General features: G+C 36.3%; 1 protein-coding gene and 1 pseudogene across 7 annotated transcripts in view; both read left to right on the forward strand.

The window, feature by feature from the left end:
- Window positions 1–19,890, forward strand: part of ALMS1 (ALMS1 centrosome and basal body associated protein) — a 203,738-nt gene that overhangs the window by 130,670 nt on the left and 53,178 nt on the right. For 6 of the 7 annotated variants that reach the window (XR_005066793.1, XM_037048203.1, XM_037048205.1 and 3 more), the window contains 3 exons: window positions 8,312–8,482; window positions 10,233–10,367; window positions 14,483–14,653. Coding sequence is in view for 6 of the 7 variants with exons in the window: in XM_037048203.1 (XP_036904098.1) it covers window positions 8,312–8,482; window positions 10,233–10,367; window positions 14,483–14,653 (477 nt within the window). In the remaining variant the exon portion in view is untranslated. The remainder of the gene's footprint in view (window positions 1–8,311; window positions 8,483–10,232; window positions 10,368–14,482; window positions 14,654–19,890) is intronic. The other variant, XM_037048204.1, reaches the window with a different exon arrangement.
- On the forward strand, window positions 445–895 carry LOC118988516 (protein S100-A10-like; annotated as a pseudogene).

The following is a 19,890-nucleotide window of genomic DNA, read 5'->3' on the forward strand; positions in this document are numbered from 1 at the left end:
CCCAAACAAGATGCATGCAAAGAGGCCCACTCCAAGACACATCATAATTAAAATGACAAAGTTAAAGAGAGAGAATCTTAAGAGCAGCAAGAGAAAATTAGTTACTTACCCACAGGGGAATTCCCATAAGACTGTCAGCTGATTTCTCAAAAGAAACTTTGCAGGCTAGAAGGGACTGGCAAGAAGTATTCAAAATGATGAAAAATGAAAAGCAGGGACATTCAGCCAAGATTGCTATACCCAGCAAAGCTATCATTTAGAGTCAAAGGGCAGATAAAGAGCTTCCCAAACAAGAAAAAACTAGAGTTTATCATCACCAAACCACTGTTATATGAAATAACAAGCTGAATGAACAAGCAGAACAAATAGAATCGTAGATGTGGAGATCACTTGGAGAGTTATCAGTTGGGAAGAAGAAATAGGATGAGGGAGAAGGTTCAGGGATTAAGAAGTACAAATTGGGACTCACTGGCCCACACATCCCACTCAGACTAGCAATCCTGCCACACCTTGGGCCGAGACCCCACCAAAATGCCGTCTCAGGTAGAGCACACCATGGAAACCATGATGTTCACATTTCACAAATATGCTGGGGATAAAGGCTTCTTAACAAAGGAGGACCTGAGAGTACTCACAAAAAAAGAGTTCCCTTGATTTTTGAAAAATCAGAAAGACCCTCTGGCCATAGACAAAATAATGAAACATCTGACCAATGCTGAGATGGCTGAGGGTGCTTCCAGAGCTGCTTTTCGCTAATTGCTGGGCTCGCCATCACATGCAGTGACTATTTTGCAATACACCTGAAGCAGAAGGGAATGAAGTAGGCAGCTGAGCAGCTACTTCCTCCCTGATAAAGAGTTCTCCCAGTGGGTCACTTAAGGAATCTCTGCCCAGCAGCTTCTTCCTGTGTAAGGATTTCATGAATAGATTGGGACCCTTAGAAAATGTACAAATAAAACCCCACCCCCCATTGGACAGGAGAAAGAAGAGACAATTAAAGGCAGACAAGCTTTTGATTTTTATATTGCTTAAATCCTGTTGCCCTCAATAAGCAAGTTTCTTTTTTAGTTCCTAGGCGGGGAAAAGAGTACAAATTGGTAGGTACAGAATAGACAGGGGGATGTCAGGAACAGTATAGAGGCTGGTGTGGCTCAGTGGATTGAGTGCCTACCTGAGAACCAAGGGCTTGCTGGTTCAGTTCCCAGTCAGGGCACATGCTTGGGTTTCAGGCCAGGTCCTTAGTGGAGGGTGTGTAAGAGGCAACCACACATTGGTGCTTCTCTCTCCCTCTCCTTCTCCCTCTTCCCTTCTTTCAAAAATAAATAAAAATCTTTTAAAAAATGTAGCAAATACAGGAGCCAAAAAACTTATATGCGAGACCCATGGACTTGAACAACTAAGGGGGTTGCTGGAAGGTATTGGGGGCACTGGGTGAAGGGGTCCATAGGGGGAAAAACTGGGACAACTGTAATAGCATAATCAATAAAATGTATTTTTAAAAACATTTACTTATTAAACCCAATAACATTCATTAAAAGACTTTAAAACAAAAACTATTACTACAGACAAAGTCATTTTATAGTAATTAGAGTCGATCCATCATGGAGGGTTGACTCTAATCACTATAGGATTAGATGTATATGCACCTAGCCGCAGAGTCCTAAATATGAAAGGAAAAATAGACAGAATTAAAAAGAAAAAAGCAAGATAAATTATTCAAGCAAAAAGTCATGTACTCAAATTTTATAATTCCATTATATGAAAAGTACAGAATAAGCAAGTTTGTATAGACAGAAGGTAGATTACTGGTTGCCAGGAATTGAGGGGGGAATGGAAAGTATCTGCTGATATGTATAGGGTTCCTTTTCGGGGTGACAAAAAAGTTCTGTAGTTAGATAGCAGTGTTGGTTGGGAGAATACTGAGTGCTACTTTATTTTGCACTTGTTTAAGTGTTACCTGAATTATATCTCAATTTTTTAAAAAGAGAAGCAGGAATAAACAAATGAAGGAAAGACTGCCAGAACATTGAAAGATTTTGGTAGCAGATTTAAAATACATTTGCAGCCTTGGCCAGGTGGCACAGTTGGTTGGAACATCATCCTATACATTGAAAAGGTAGTGGGTTAGATCCCCAGTCAGGACACTTACCAGGTTTTGGGTTTGATACTCTGATAGGGGTGCGTGTGGGAGGTGGCCAATTGATGTTTCTCTCTCTCTCTTCCTCTATAAAATCAATGAACATATTCTCAGGTGAGGGTTTAAAAAATATGTATATTTAAAATACAGTTTGCAGGCAATAAAGAGTAAAATTAATGTAAAGGAAATTGGATTGGTGATGAGGACAAACTTGAAAAATTCTCCGAAACTACAGAGGAAAAATAAAAACAAAATGAAAACGATGAAAAAGAAGATGAGGGACATGAGAGTCACAGTGAAATAAAACAAACCAAGAATTATATCTGTAGCTGAACAACAATGTAAACAAAAGTAATATCAAAGACTTAATGGAGGAAAACATCTCCCTCCTGAAAAAGGGGACACAGTATGCAGATTAAAAGTTATACAGTGCAGGCAAAAATCAGTAGAAAGAGATTGATGTACATACTAGGAAAAGATTTTGAATTAGAATGAAAGAAAAAAATTATATAAACATGTAGTTATATTTCTAAAAACGGTTATATACTTAGGGGAACAAAATTTAATCTGATATCAAATTTATTTAAAATACTAAAATGTGAAAAAATAAATAAATAAAATAAAATACTAAAATGTGATATAAATGGAGCAAAATTATGACAGTGTTATAAAAGTATTATGACAATGACAAGACATTTTCACAAATGTGCAAGAACTACAAATATATTCTACTTCCGTCCCATCCTGAAAAATTCACTTGAAGACTCACCCAGCTGAAAGGAGGATGGATCAAAATGAAGAGTTCAAGAAAAGACAGGAAGTAGTGCTAAAATTCTACTAGTGAACTTTGAAACCAGTTTAACGTAACACTCATCGAAAATGATAATTTAGTTGCAAGATGGAAAAGGATGCCAAAAGTTACTTTTGGAATGAAAGTCGTGGTAAGAAAAAACAACTTAATTGTATCTTTTGTTTTTAATAGAAGAAACTAATGGGCTTTCGTTTTATTCATGACTTGGTGATTCGACTGGTTAAAGAAGTTTTTATTGAAACTAAAGCAAGGCAACAACAAAAAAATAAATTAGACTTCATCAAAATTCAAAATTTGTCCCATCAAGAAACACTACTCACAGAAGTAAAATCAAAACAAAACAAAAACACTATCTATTCACAAAATAAAAAGGCAATACAGAATTTGAAAAAAAACTTACAGATCAGATATTTGGTAAGGAATTAATATCCAGGATATAAGAACTCTGACAACTTCACAACAACAGTAAAACAAAATATAACTTTAAAATGGACTCAGGAAATTTCTCCAAGAAAATTATACATATAGTCAAAAGGAACATGAAAATATGCTCTACATCATGTTCTGAAGGAAACACAAATTACAACCACAATCAATACCACTTCATACCCACTAGGGTGGCTGTTAAACAAAATAAAAGGAACTGGTGAGGATATGGAGAAATTGGAATTTTTGTGTACTTCTAAAAGGAATTTAAAATGACGTATTTGCTGTGAAAAACAGTATAGTACAATAGTTCTTCAGAAAATTAAGTAGGATTACTATATGATCTATGCCCTGGTTGGCATGGCTCAGTGGATTGAATGCCAGTTTGATTCCCAGTCAGGGCACATGCCTGGGTTGCTGGCCAGGTTCCCCAGTAGGAGGCACATGTGAGAGGCAATCACACATTGATGTTTTCTCCCTGTCTTTCTCCCTCCCTTCCCCTCTCTAAAAAAAATAAATAAAATGTTTTTTTAAATTATTTTTAAAAAATAATTACTGTATGACCTAGCATTTCTGCTTCTGAGTATGTACCCAAAAGAATTGAAATCAGGAATTTGTACTGATGTTTGTGTACTCTTGTTCACAGCAGCATTATTTACAATAGGCAAAAGGTGGAAATACCCCAAATGTCTATCAACTGATGAAAAGATAAAAATGTGACCTATACATACAATAATAAAGATTAACAATCTAAATTTAAAAAAATTTTAAAGGAGTGAAATTCTGGCACATGCTATGCTGTGAATGAACCTTGAACACATTGCACTAAATGAAATAAGCCATTCACAAAAGGACAAATTTTATAAGATTTCACTTATAAGAGGTACCTATAAATTCATAGAGACAAAGTAGGAATGGTGGTTACCACAGGTTGGTAGGAAGAAATGGGAGTTATTATTTAATAGGTACAGTTTCAGTTTAGGATTCTAGAGATGGATGGTGTGATGACTACACAGCCCTGTGAATAAAGTACTTTATGCTCTGTACTGTGTATTAAAAAGTAATTAACATGGTAGATTTTATGTATATTTTACCACCATAAATATACTAGAAAAAGCTACTAAATAAAACTACAGTTAAATTTTAAAACTAGATATCTATCTTCCAAATTATTGTTGAGTATACAAAATTAGCAAAATAAAATAGAAAAAAAGTAACAAACTTTAAGATAGCATAAACAAGTCAGATGAATGGATTACAATGAAATGTTTTTAGCCATGGTAAAAATAGTATTAGCATACAGTGGCATTGTCACACATGCATTTAACTGAAGCAAATTCAGTTACTTATATTTAACAAAAAAGAAGGAAAGTTTCTTCTTGGAAAATCCTTCATGAACTCCTGAAAGTAAAATAGATCCTCTTATTCTTTTAGTACTCTTTATTTTCTTAACAGAAAGAATCCACAAATTTTAAAAAAAAGAATTTTAAGAAAGAATTTTTAAAAGTGCAAGTGTTTTGTGCTCTATACTCTATGAGCATATTACCGTAAGGGAGTTTGAAATGGGAGGTGGGAAACCTTCCCTTTTCAAAATTCATTGCCCTCATCTGCCTTTTACGGAGTAAGCATCCTGTCTTTATTCCGCTTCCCTGATCATAGAGTTTGAAAGTGTCTTTTCTGGTGCAACATGGCCTCTAAACCCGAGCCAGGCAATTCTTCGGGTACTTATTCTCAAGCCAGGAGAAAAGAGTGGACTCTGCTGGATTTATTGAACAGACAAGATGTCAGTTTCAATATGGTGCCTTCTTTAGGAACCTTCAAGGATGATTTTGACCCTGCATGGTTTTTCAATTTATGTACTGACTTTAAATTCTAAATTCCATTCAAAATGCCTCTATTTAAGTGAATAAAAGGTACGAAACTATACATTGTGATCTCTTGTGTTCACTTAAAAGGATATATAATCAAAATTACAGGGTTTTTTTTTGTTTTCTGCGTATTTTCTAAGATAACCAGGTCAGTTTTTTTAAAGTGACAGAAAGCTTTCAGCTTATGTTCATTTTTTTATTCAGTCAAAAGATATTAAAGCTCTTACTGTGTTCCTGACAGTCACTGTGCTAGGTGCTACATTTCAGGGCTATAGGAAATAAAAGTGGCCCCTATGATTAGGGGGTGCATGTTAAAATGGAGAGATAGATTAAGCAAATTAAACAAATAGACCACAAATAAGTATAGGCTTACAAATAATGAGTGCTAAGAAAAGACAGAATCCAAAGAGCATAATAAGAAGACCCAGTTTAGTTTTAGGAGCTCATGCAGGATTTTCCAAGACAGAAGAAATATTTGAGCTGAGTCCTGGAGAATAAATGTGAGTTAGGAAGGCAGGATGAAGGGTGAGCGTTCAGACCAGAGGGAACAGTATGGCCAAAGTTACTGAAGCAGGGAAGTTCGATACATTTGACAAATGAGAAAAAGGTGGTGTAGGTAGAACAGAGTGGTAGCTAGATGTGGTTAAATATAAGTAGGTCCAAGATTATAAAGGGTCTAGAGTAAACCATATTAAGCTATTTGAATATCTAGTAGGCAATTGTGATTTCATTTACATTTGTAAAATTTATTCTGGAGAATAGCATGTAGATGGGAAGGTAGGGAGCTATAGTGGGGAGGGTCAGGAAGCGAGGGCACCAATTAGAAGTCAGTACCAGCGATGGTAATATCTAGGGTTAGAGAGTGATGGTGATACAGGTGGAGAGAAGTAGATACAGTCAATTTATTTTTAGGAAGGAATTCCTCCTGGGCTTGGTGGTAGAATGTGGTGAGGCATAAGGATGTGAAAAAATGACTGTTAGTGTTCTAGAGTAAGCAAGCAACTGGGTGAATAGAAATGCCATTTATTGAGATGGAGAAGTCTTAGGGAAGTAGCAGATTTGAGGAAGGTGATCAAAATATCTGCCTTGCTCCTGTTAACATGAGATTCCTGTTCCACATCCACGTAGAGATATTAAATCTGCAATTGAATGTAGGCATTGTCAATTTACAAATGTTGAGGTTTGTGCCAGGGCAGCACAAAGATGGTGGCACTATTCACATCATAAACACACTGTTGTTTTATGAAAACACACAGGTGGGCATGAAGGTTCAAGACCTCCTGTCAGAGACGTGGAACAGCAGTGTTAGCTGTTCCTGCCCCAAACATAAATTTACCTTTACACATCCTACAGCTATGCAAAGATGTGGGGAAACAAGTATGCACACACTCATTGACACACACATGTATATGGCTCAACTCTTTCAGATGCCTCTCAGCTCCACTGAGATTGATTCACTTGCTCATCCATCCACTGCTCTCAGGAACTTAGTTATTGTTCCCCACCTGACTCTGAAGCTGACATAGTCACCTGTCTTGGAGAATGAAAGGTGGTAGTAAAGGTGGTGAAGAATGTGCAGGTGTATGCTGCTCTTGCTGTGTGTGTTCTCTAGTTATCTGGAAGTAGTTGTGAGAAGTGACCCCCATGTATAGTTGCTTGTATTCTACCATAATATATAATAACTTAAATTTTTTGTAACTGAGGAAGGGACTGCTTTTCTAATTTCATCATAAAATGTTGTAAGGGCTAGCTGTGTCCTGAATGCTAGAATTGGAAGCTCAGAAGAAAGGTCGCAGTTAGAGACATGTATTTGTTGGCCATTAGCATATAGATAGTGTTTTGTACATTGGTAATCTAATTTCACCCAGATTTTAAGAAAGCCCAGTTCTGTCTACGGCCATACCACCCTGAATGCGCCCGATCTCGTCTGAAGAAAGCCCAGTTCTGACCCCTTGATGAACTGATGAACTCCTACAATGAGAGACTTTGTGGAAGAAAAGATACTAGGGATTTGCCAGAGATGAAGGGAGCAAATAAGAGAAAGTGATGCCATAGAAACTGAGAAAAATCCTAATATAATCAGTACCATAACTAATAAGGCTTAGAAGGATCCTTGCAATCTGTCTTAGAAAATCCTTCATGATGTATTAAATACTTGCATTGTACTGATGACACTTATATGTACCCAGCTTTTCTTGCATATATATTTTTAGGTGCTCAGAAAATGCACGAAGTACAGAATCCCAGATTAGAAAGAAAAACATTTGGACAAGATAATTCTAAAGTTACTGCAAACTCTTAGCTGTCCGGAGATAATCTTTTGTCCCTTATATGTGGCATAGATAAATTTATCAGTGAATATAGGAGCACTGAAATTTTTTAAAAAATAGTTTTAAATCTTGTGTTTCTTTATCGCATAAGCTTCCTTTCGCTGTTTCATCTCTTGTATTGTCAGGTTAATCTTCCTAAAACATAGCTGACTTCATTTCCCTTTATTAAAAAATTTTGATGATACTGCATTTCGTGTACAATAAAATTTATGCTCTTTAGCTTGGGATTCCATGCCATGCTGAATTTTGTCTGGAACAATTATTTAAAATATTTCCCACCACTCTTTTTTATGTACTTTTGTATTCTATAATCTGGTATGACCACAAATATGTCTGTTGTTCTTATATTCTCTTTGCTTTCCTGCCTGCTTGTCTGCTAATGCTGTAACCTCTCCCTAAAATGTCTTTATTCCTTCCTCTGTGTTTTTCAAAAAACCCACTTACTTTCCAAGGTACAATCTATTTTCTCCTTCCTTTGAAAACCTTCCCGACCTGGATGTTGTCTCCCTTCGGAGCTATTAGTCTACTTTATATTCCTTCTCATTTGTTTCTCTGCTGTATATTGTTGCAGTTCATTGTACTTGTCTGACACCTTCAGTTTGGCGTCTCCTTCTGATCACCCTACACACTCCTGTTGTAGTGCCTTTTTTATTTAAATGGGTTAAGAGGTGAATTTTTGCCTCCCTTCAATTTCGTGTCTCAATTTGTGTTAATTGTACTACTTTCCCATTTTTCTCAGGATCCAATGATGCCATTGCTCCACACTTCCCAGCTCAGGTGCTAGGCACCAGAGATGATGACCTAGCATTTCCTGTTAATATTAAGCATAAAGAGGGCATCTACAGTAAGAGGGCAGTGACCAAGGCATCCTCATTGGTGGGGCAAAAACCTTTTCAGAAAAGTAATGCAGGTAACTGGATTGGCTTTGAATATTTTTGTGGCTTCCACTTCCCATTCATTTTAAATAAGGATATTATCCAGTCTTACTGCTTTGTTATATAAACTTTTTTCTTAGTTATTTTATGGGTATATAGAAAATGGTAGAATATTTATAAAATCTTTAAGATGTTTCACAGATTTTTGAAACCTGTGAACTTTATTCTTACTATGGAAAATAAAGTATGTTTTGAAATGAAATAATATCCAGTAGAGTACATTTTAGAGACTAGAATCCATAGAAAATCTTGATTAAATTGCCTGATGAGTGTATCTGTCAGCTGGTACAAACTAGTGGCAGTTCGGTGTACATAGCTAACCCTTTGGTCCCACTGACAGTCAGTTGAAGGACAGGGAAGGTATGGAAAATTTGGCAGGGAACAAAGTGAGAGACTAGGGGACCTCTATTAGAAGCCTGCATAAAGAACTTGTCAGCTATAACTCACCCCTGGGCTGCATTTGGTGTATGAGAAATAAGTCTCAGTGGAAGGATTGAAATATAAAAATGAGAAATTGCTTAGGAAATAAAACATAAAAAGAGGGAAAAAAGAAAATGAAAGAAAATTTAGATTGGCTCAAAAGAGTCAATCTCAAAAAAACAGATGTTCCAAAGAGACAACAGAAAGTCTATTAATTAGAGCCATATATACTCATATTAGTGTGAGTATATCCCCAAATCTTAATATTGAGTGAAAAGGCATGTTGCCTAGAAGTACATGGAGTATCATACCATTTCCATAAAGTTTAAAGACATGCAAAACAATCCTGTACATTGTTGATTAATTCATGCAGTGTAGTAAAACAAATAGAAATAAGTCCTTGAGACTGATGAACTCTGTGTAAAGTTTGCTACTGAAAAGAAAGAATAGATCATTGTGGCTTCATACATAGAATTATTATAATGATTATGTCTGTAATGTTTTATTTCTTAAGCTCTGTGGTAGACATATTGTTGTTCATTGTGTTATATTTTTAGTAATCTCTATTGCCTTTCTGATTTCTTTGTTGAGAAATATTTTTCTTTGAAAAATATTCATACATAGAGATAGGAAATGATTTTCTTGTTAACCCATTATAAAAACTTAACCATTATTAACTGATGACTAGTACCTTAGTTATATTGGTGAATTTTTATTATATTTACTAACATATTAATTTATGCTTACATTTTCTCATATAATAAAGTAAAAAGCTGATTTAAAAGACCAATAAGACAGATAAATCTCTAGAAAGTATGACCAAGAAAAAAAAAGAAATTTGAAAGTATTAGACAAGTTTAAAAAGCTGTAACTTAAGATTTTAAAATTTGTATGAGTATTATATATAAAAAGTACTTTCTAGGATTATATGGAATATCAAAACTGGCTCCGTAAGTAACAAAAACTTTGAGTAGGCCAAAGAACTTGAAACGGTTGGTCAAAAATACTTTTCTACTTTGAAAATGATACCTATCTAGACTTTGTTTTATTTGCTGCATCAAATTTCAAGAACAGTTTTATTTAAAGTGATATTTTATTGTTGTACACAGAAAAATACAGAAAGCTTTCCAGTTCATGTCATAAATGCACCACAGCTGTCACAGCTTTTACATCATGAGGCCTAAGGAGTGCTTTTTTCCTGATACATAAAGCAGTTTGGGGTTTTGGAGTAGGGATGGTAGAGTTATTTGCCATTTGTATTTATTATCTTTTCTTTCTCTGTGGTGTTAAATGATGTTATTTCAGATGCCCAAGTTCAAGTTCTTATCAGTGAAGATGAGAACCTCTCAGACAAAAACAAGAAAAAGGAGATCTACAATAAAAAGGCAGTGACTAAGCCTGCCCAATCTGAAGAAATAGGTTTGCAGAAAGACACCACAGGTAGCTGAACTGAATCATCTGGCCTCCTGAAATGAGAATAAACAGAACAGTGCTCTCTATTCTCTTCTTGCTTTCTTCAGCCGTTCTCTATCTTGCTCGTATGTGAAATAAATATTAGCTGTAATTTTTATTACATATTGACAGGTATAAAACCAACTGTTTTATAAAACATTTTTAAAGCTTTTTGAGACATTCCTAGAGAATTTTGTGAATATAGTACACAATATCATTCACAGAATTACACACAATGGACATTTTTTAAAATTCGGTGCCATGAGATGCTGACTTTCTAACATCTTTGTACAGAATCTTCTGTGCTTTAGGAATTTAGCTTGTTTACTTTCTTAATTAGCTATCCATTTGGTTTACTTTAATGGGACTATGCTAATTAAAAGTATATAATATAGTGCGTTTAGGTTAGGATTAGTTGTGACTCTGAGAGTTGAAAACAAAAACAAAATAACATTGGTGTAAAGAAAGCAGGAAGTGTTTTCTCTTTCCTGTAAAAACCCAGAGGTAGACATCCGGGGATAACATGGTACTCCATATTATCAGGAAACAGAGCTTTTGGTCTTCTGTGGCTCTAACATGTTTAGCCTCCATTATCATGCTGTCATCATCTGGCTCATATTCCAGCCAGCAAAAAGGAAGCACGAGAAAGAAAAAACCATAGTCCTTAATGATAATATTCCTCAGTACTTACATGTAGTATTTCCTCTCCATGATATTGGACAGATTTTGTTACATGTTCTCACCAAGGCTGTGCTGCCACAGAGGCTGGGAAATACCTTTATTCCAGTAAAATCCAGCTAAGTCAGGGGTCTATTTTAAAGGAAAAGGAGAATGGATTTCAGAGGACAGCTGGCAGTATGCCACAATGTAAACAAAAATATTTTGGAGCATAAGTAGCCACCTGTTTTTATTTTTCTATTACTTTTCAAAACTCATGTTGTATTCTGCTCAACACTTCAAAATTTTATCCCCTTTTTCAGTGTTCCAGAGACACTTTTGACCATGTTAATCTAATCAAAAACTTTTCGTTGCCTTTAACAATAAAACTTATCTTTTAGCATAGTCTCTCAGAACAGTAGAGTTAGCTCCCAAATTTTCAAATGGTAATTTACCTGTTTCTTATAAATTCTGTAATCAAACCATATACTTGCTGTATTTCTTAGATGTTTAGTCGCTTTCCTGACTCTATTCTTATATAGTCACTTCTGCCTTAAAATATCTTTGTGCTTTCATCTTAGTGTGTATCCCAGCTCAGCTGTCTTTTTTATTACTTTTTTTAATTGATTATGCTATTATAGTTGTCCCAATTTTTCCCCCTTTGCCTGTCTCTAACAGTGCCCCCCACTCCCTCAGGCAATCTCCACATCATTGTTCATGTCCATGGGTCATGTGTATAAGTACTTTGGCTACGCCATCTCCTATGCTGTACTTTACGTCCACGTGGCTGTTCTGTTAGTACATACTTGTACTTCTTAATCCGCTCACCTCTACACCAGTTTCCCACCACCCCCCTTCCTACTGACAGCCATAAAAACACTCTCCATATCTATGATTCTGTCTCTTTTCTTTTTGTTTGCTTAGTTTGTTTTTTAGATTCAGTTGCTGATAGATTTGTATTTATTGACATTTTATTGTTCATAATTTTGGTCTTTTTCTTACATCCCATTAACATTTTATATAATAATGGCTTGGTGATGAATATTGCTTTAGTATTTCCTAGTCCGGGAAGCTCTTTATCTGCCCTTTGATTCTAAATGATAGGTGTGCTGGGTAGTAGGCTTGGCTGTAAGTCCCTGCTTTTCATGACTTTGAATAATATTTCTTGCCAATCCCTTTTAGCCTGCAAAGTTTCTTTTGAGAAATCAGCTGACAGTCTTATGGAAATTCCCCTGTAGGTAACTTAAGTGCTTTTCTCTTACTGATTTTAAGATTCTCTTTTTATCTTTAACCTTTGGCATTTTAATTATGATGTGTCTTGGAATGGGCCTCTTTGCATCCATCTTGTTTGGGGCTCTCTGTGCTTCCTGAACTTGAATGTCCATTTCCTTCATCAAATTAGGGAATTTTGCCTTCATTATTGCTTCAAACAGATTTTGATTTCTTTCTCTTTCTCTTCTCCTTTTGGCACTGCTATGATACGAATGTTGGACCTCTTGAAATTGTCCTAGAGGCTGCTTACATTATCCTCAGGTGTTGTTGGTTTTTGTTTTTGGTTTTTTATTCTCTTGTCTTACTGGTGTTCTGATAGGTTGTTTTTTGCTTTCTTATGTTCCAAATCATTGATGTGATTCTTGGCTTCATCTGCTCCACTTTTGTTTCCCTGGAAATTGTTCTGTATTTCAGTTAGTATAACCTTTGTTTCTGACTGGATCTTTTTTATGTTGTTATCCTCACTAAGTTCATTGAACATTCTTTTAACCAGTATTTTCATCTGTTTTTTCATTTTGGCCAAGTTTCTTCGGCAGCCTCCCCATACAGCTACTATGACTCCCTGTCTTAATATCATGGCCTAATGTGGTAGGTGTCCTATAGGATCCAGTGGCACAGCCTACCATATCACCTAAGCTGGGTACTCGAGGTGTGCCCTCATGCCGACTGAGTACACTCTCCTCTTGTAGTTAAGCCTTTGTTGCTATTGGCAGGTCAGTGGGAGGGATTTACCCAGGCTAGTAGGCCCCAAGGTCTGGCTGTGGCCACTGACCACCAACCCCCACCCTTCATGGAGGATCTGCTGTTCTGGGTCAGGGTGGTTGTCTGTAGCTCCACCGTGGTCTGTAGCTATCCACTGGGTGTACAGGCCCTGCAGTTTCTCTGGTAGTACAGGCCAAGGTCAGCTTCTACTTAAGTTCTGCCTGGGGTCACACTACATGAGCTGTAAAGCAGTCTAAGTAGCTGCTACTTGTGCTGGGCTTGGAGATTCCCAGGTGAAGCTAAGCTGGGAATCTAAGCTGGCTGCTGCTAGTGCCAGGCCTGGAGCCCCTTAGCAAGAGGTATGGGTCGGTGGGCTCACTGAGGCTGGCTGTTGCCAATGTTTGAAAGGATTTAGAAAGTTGTGAAGCATGACCCAAGATCAGCCATTCACATGGAAAAGTCACTGTTAATAGATTGGGTGGGCCATAACTGGAGTAGTGTGGAGCCTCAGGGAATCTCCAGGGTTGGGTTGGAGTTTCAGATAAGGCACCTACCTGCCAACTCTTTGGTTCTGTGGAGGGAGGATTCAGAAAAGAAACAATGACCTCTGCCCACCTTTCTGTCTGGGAGAAAGCTGTCCCCCAACTCTCACCTTGATGCCAGACAGTTCGGTTCCTTCCTGTATGCTGCTGGTGCCTTTCAAGCTGCTACCCTGGTGCTGGAGCTCAGAGGGAGTGAGTCTTACTTAGATTCCATTGTTTGGATTCTTTAACAGGAACTACTTGGGTCTTTAGCAGTTTCTTCCACTAACTCAATCTCTCCTTGTTTTTACAGCCATAAGTTATGGGGACTTATCTTCCTGGCACTGGAACCCTGGGCCGGGACTCATCATTCCCAAGATATCCCTCCTGAATCCTTATCTACCACATGTGGATGTGGGACCAGGCTGTTCCATGTCTCCACCCCTCCTACCAGTCTGGATGGATGTGGTTTCTTTAATCCATAGTTGTCAGAGATCCATTCAATTCAGTTTCTAACAGTTCTAAGTGATGGTTCTATAATTTAAGTGTAATTTTGATGAAGGTGTTCGAGAAGGCCATCCATGTCTGCCTATACCATCATCTTTACCGGAAATTCCTCAGCCATCTTCTAACAGCAAACTAAGTTCACTTTACTCCAGAGCTCTTACGTGATCCTCCTAGCTGGAATTGGTTTTTCTTCCTTTGAGTACTTACATTTCTTTATCTGTCTTTCTCTTATGGTATAATTCTTTATTTTGTATGATGTTTCTTTTTGTACATTTTTATAAACTCTAATTTAGGGCAGTTGTTTCTAAAAACATTCCTGATTGATCTTTTTAAATTTTTTTCAACACCAGTAGTAGTTGCTGTCACATAATAGATGTTGGAGAAGTATTTTCAAGCATCTTTGTCAAATTCTTATTTGAATAAAATGTTAATTCTTCTTCTTAGATTCCAGTGATGCTGTTGCTGCAGAGCTCTCATCTCAACTACAAGACACAAAGATTGAAAGGCTGCCAGACACTAAAGCCATTAAACAGAAAGAGGAGATCCATAGTAAGAGGAAACTTCCTAAGGAAGCCTGGACAGAAGATAAAGAATCCTTGCAGATAAATATTGAAGGTAATGGGATTGGGATGTATGTGTGTATTGGGTGGTGCTATGACTGGTTTGGGGTTTGTTTGTTTGTTTTGTTTTTTTCATTTTGATGCGAATATAGCCTCATGATTTAAACAAATATCCATTTCTATTTTTTTTGCTTTCTTATGTAAGTTATAAATTACTTCATTGCTACTTTGTTTACATGGATACACATACTGATTTGTAAAATTGTTATACCTAGGAAAAGATATTAGCTACTTAGAAACAAGATTGGAAGTAAATATTTGATAGTATTACAAGTGAAGTATTATGCCTCAGTATTGACTCAGGGAAAAATGTGAAAGTATTCCAGAAGACTGTAACAAAGACAGAAAGAACCTCAGTACAAACTTTGAAAAAATTACAGTAAAAAAGAGCCAAGACCGTATCTATCTATGTTTATTCATGGCCCCATTTTTCTGACAAAAGAAAAGCTCAGAGGACACAAGCCATTACTACCTGGCTGTCGTACTTTACCTCTTTGAGGAAGATAGAGAACAGTACCCAGGTAAGGAAAGAAGGGAGTCAAGGAGCTATAATCTATCCTTATTTTATTTTGAAAATAGTACAGGGGCAGCTGATCACGTTAAGAATGTATGAGACAAATCATTGTCCACATGGATGCCTCCACTCAAGTGGTGTTAGGAACTGGACATCCCTGTTCAAGAGAATGGAGTTGGATGCTTACCTTTTACCACATATACAAATTAGCTCAAAATGAATCAAAAGTCTAAACATAAAAGCTAAAATTATAAAACTTAGCAGCAAACAGGGGGAAAGCTCCATGGCTTTGGATTTTGGCAATGAATTCTTAGATAATGACACCAAAATGACATGCCACAAAAGGAAAATAATAAAGAATAAGTTATACCAAATTAAAAACTATCAAAGGACACCATAGAATGAAAAGGCAACCTATGAAATGGGAGAAAGTATTCGTAAATCATGGTGTTTATTATCCAAATTATATGTGCACTTCTCTAATTCAACAGTAACAGAGAAATCCAACTTATAATGGACAAAGGATTTGAATAGACAGTTCTCGAAAGAAGATATATGAAAGATTGATAAGCATATGAAAAGATGCTCAGTTTTACTAATCATTAGAGAAATGTCAGTTAAAACCACAGTGTGATACCATTTCACACCCATTAGAATGACCACTATCAGAACAGAAATTTAACAGTTGTTGGAAGGATGCAAAAAGATTGGAACCGTTGTGCACTGTTGGTAGGAATATAAAAGAGTGCAGCCATTGTAGAAAATAATATGGGGGGTTCTCAAAAAAATTAAAAATACATTTGGCATACAACTCAGCAATCCCATTTCTTGGTATGTATCTAAAAAGAAAGAAAATCAAAGCAGATCTCAGAGATGTCTACACACCCATGCTCATGTCAAATTAATCATGATTTGAAAGCAACCCAACAGATGAATAAAGAAAATACGATAAAACGTACAGTTAAATATTATGCAGCTTTAAAAAAGAAGGACATCCTTCCACATGCTACAGTGTAGATGAACCTCAAAGACGTTGTATAAAGTAAAATAAGCCAGTCACAAAAGAAAAAATACTGTATGTTCCATTTATATAAAATATAGAAAGCAGTCAAAAATACAGAAATATAAAGTAGAAAAGTGATTGCCATGATAGAGAGAGGGTGGAAGAATTCATGTTTAGTGGATATAGAGCTTCGGTGTTGCAATATAAAGGTGTTCCAGCCCTGGCCGGTTTGGCTCAGTGGATTGAGTGCGGCCTGCAAACTGAAAGGTCTCCAGTTCAGTTCCCAGTCAGGGCACATGCCTGGTTTGCAGGCCAGGTCCCTGGCTGTGGGTGGGTAAGAGGCAACTGTTTCTTGCACAATGATATTTCTCTCCCTCTCTGTCTCCTTTCCTTCTCTCTAAAAATAAATAAAATCTTTAAAATAAATAAAGATGTTCTAGAAATCAGTTGTATAACAATGTGAATATACTCAGTACTACTGAACTATGCACTTAAAATGGCTAAAATGTTAAATTTAATGTATGTTCTTTACTACAGTAAAAAATGTGTAAGACAAATAGAACATCACAAGTCTGCAATGGGTAGTGTAGGAGACATAGTTTGGAAAAGATGGGAATCTACTCTGTAAAAGTATACTAGAAGAACAAAAAATAATTCCAGAAGACATGAAATATATTAAATAAAAATTGAGATAATAATGAAATATAAGGAGAGATTTAGGAGATGAGAGAACAAACTGAAGGGAAAAATTATACCAATTAATAGAAAAAGGTGATGAAAACAATCAGAAAAAAATAATAATTTCAGGACCAAGTGAAAGCTCAACACAATGATGTCTGTTGGCATTTCTAAAGAAAATAACAAAAAAATGTACAAAGAAAGCTGAACCTGCAATTTAAAAGGATATGCCAAGTCCTAGGAAAAATTTATATGTAATAATCAACACCCAAATGTATGTTGGTGATAGTACTGAACTTCAAGGAGAAAGAACAAATTGTACAGACATCCATGCAGGAAAAGCATGGAGAAAAAGCAAAAAGGAAATCAGCAAGGGGACATGCAGAGTAAATGGAAATCAGAGGAAATGTAAGTGAGCTGAAGTTGATGGATCAAGAAATACATATGTAAGTATAATGCTTAAAATTATAAAGTTACCTCTAAATGAATTAAATTATAAAACATTCAGAATATTTAGTAAAATGGTACACTTGAACAACAATTAAAATAAAAAATATTTAGTAAAATGGTAGGAGCAGCAGGGGTGTGGAGGGAGAAATAAAAGAAAACATTAAATTTGTAACAAATGAAAAAATATAAAATGAGAGAATGGAGAATATATAAGCCTATATAAATAAATATATGGGGTAAATTCACCTATTTAAAAAAACTCATATTAGTTTAAAAAACTTCATATTACTTTAAAAAACAAACTTAGTCCTACTGTATATAACAGACACATTGAAAATAAAATGACTCAGAAGGGTTGAAAATAAAAGGAAAACTAGAGACATGAAAAAATGTGGAGGCAGATTAATATAGGAGAGATAAAATTCAACATCAAAAACGTTACGGGAACTAAGGAGTAATATTTTAATACTGATTTGCAATTCACAGTGAGGTCATACACATGAATATTTAAACATGAAAGAGCATAAAAATACACAAAACAAAAATGGGAGCATCATCAGTAACAAAATTTATGTTGCCTTATAAAAGAATGAAGTTACAGAATTATGGGAAAACAACTGTGCTATATTGTTATGCCAAAGGTGCTTAAGGGGATGGGAAAATTTCCTCATGGGAGGAAGAATGCAAAGCCATCCATAAACTGTCCAAAACTTGAGAGGGCCTTTGTGAAGAAATGGACAATACAGTAGGACTAGTGGTAAGGAGCTTGAACACACGTACTTAGCTCATACTACATCATAGAAATGGAAAAAAAAATTGTTTTAAAGATTTTATTTATTTATCTTTAGAAGGGAAGGGAAGGGAAGAGGGAGAGAAACATCAATGTATGGTTGCCTCTGGTGTGTCCCCTGCTGGGAACTGGCCTGCAACCCAGGCATGTGCCCTGACTGGGAATCAAACCGCATTGTCTGGTTCACAGGCCCGCGCTCAATCCACTGAGCTACACCAGCCAGGGCTGAAAAAATTTTTAAAGCAAAGTTAAAAATTCATCTGGGAATGCAGGTAATAAGGTTGATTTAATAGATAACGTGTAAAAAGTATGCTTATAAAAACAAGGTATCCTCTAAAGAGAAAAGATCTTTAACTTTGATGAAGCCTGATTTACTTTTTCTCTTACTGCTTGTGCTGTTGGTATCATATCTAACAATCCTTTGCCAAATCCACAGTAATGAAGATTTAGCCCTACATTTTCCTCTAAGAGTTTTCCAGTTTTAACTTTTCATTTAGCTCTTTGATCTGTTTTGAGTTAATTTTTTATCGTATTATGTGAAGTAAGGGTACAATACTTCATTATTTTCCATGTGGATGTCCAGTTGTCCCCGCATCATTTGTTAAAAAGGAGTATTCCTTTCTCACTGAATGAAGTTGGCACCCTTCTTGAAAAACCAGTCGACTAGATGTCTGGGTTTATTCCTGGACTCTCGGTTCTGTTCTGTTGATCTGCATGTTTATCCTGTGTCAGTGCCACACTCTCTTGCTTATCTTTGCCTTGTGGTAGTAAATTTTGAAATTGGGAAGTGTTAATCCTCTAACTTTGTATTATTATTATTATTATTATTATTATTATTATTATGGCTATTCTGGATTTCCTATAATTCCATATGAATTTTGGTATCAGCTTGGCAATTTCGACAAGGAAAGCGGATAGGGATTCTGTTGAATATATGATCAGTTTGGAGATACTGCCTTTTTAACAATGTTGTCTTCCAGTCCATGAACATGGAATGTTTTCCATTTATTTAGATCTTTTTAAAATTTCTTTCCACGATGTTTTATAGTTTTCAGAGTAGCAATGTTATACTTTTGTTATATTTATTCCTAAATATTTTGTTTTGACGTTATTGTGAATAATACTGTTTCCTTAATTTTTTTTTTCAGTTTAAATGCCAGTATATAACAGTACAATTGTGATGCAGATCCTGGCCTGCAGGATCCGTGTGTGTTGTGGCTGCTAGTGAACAAATATACATGGCATGGGCAACAGAAATCCTGTGGAGAAAAAGGGACAGCATGGCCACTCTCTGAGAGAGAGAGGGTGAGAGGGCCAGAGGCCCCTGCCTGGGCAGGCTTTTCTGGGTACATTACATGCCGGGTAGTCCTCATTTTACTATGCACAGGTTTGCTGTAGATGATTACCTTTTTCAGATAACAAAGGAAAGAATGTTTCTAATTACTTTAAAGAGAAGGATGTTGCAGACCAAGGGGGAAAGTGGTCCAACCAGTCACACTCCATACTTGGGAGGTTTAGCTCAGATTTTGGGTGCTGCCTCAATTCAGGGTGAGGGAGTTTTAGCAAAAGCAAGTCTCATAGCAGTCTGGGTACAATGCAGTCCTGATTCCCCACAGGAAAACCTCTCCATGAGTGTGGTCCTATGTGCCACTCCCTCCTCACTGGTTTTCCACGTGGAGACTGAGCTACATTTCCACACCAAGTGAAGTGGTTCCCTACACAATTGATTTTAAATATTTATCTTTTATCCTGCGACATGCTGAACTTGTTTATTAGTTGTAATAGACTTTTAAAGTA

This window comes from Sturnira hondurensis, unplaced genomic scaffold (assembly GCF_014824575.4).
Source record: "Sturnira hondurensis isolate 20B ecotype Veracruz unplaced genomic scaffold, ASM1482457v3 Scaffold0006413, whole genome shotgun sequence".
Classification (NCBI taxonomy): Eukaryota; Metazoa; Chordata; class Mammalia; order Chiroptera; family Phyllostomidae; genus Sturnira; species Sturnira hondurensis.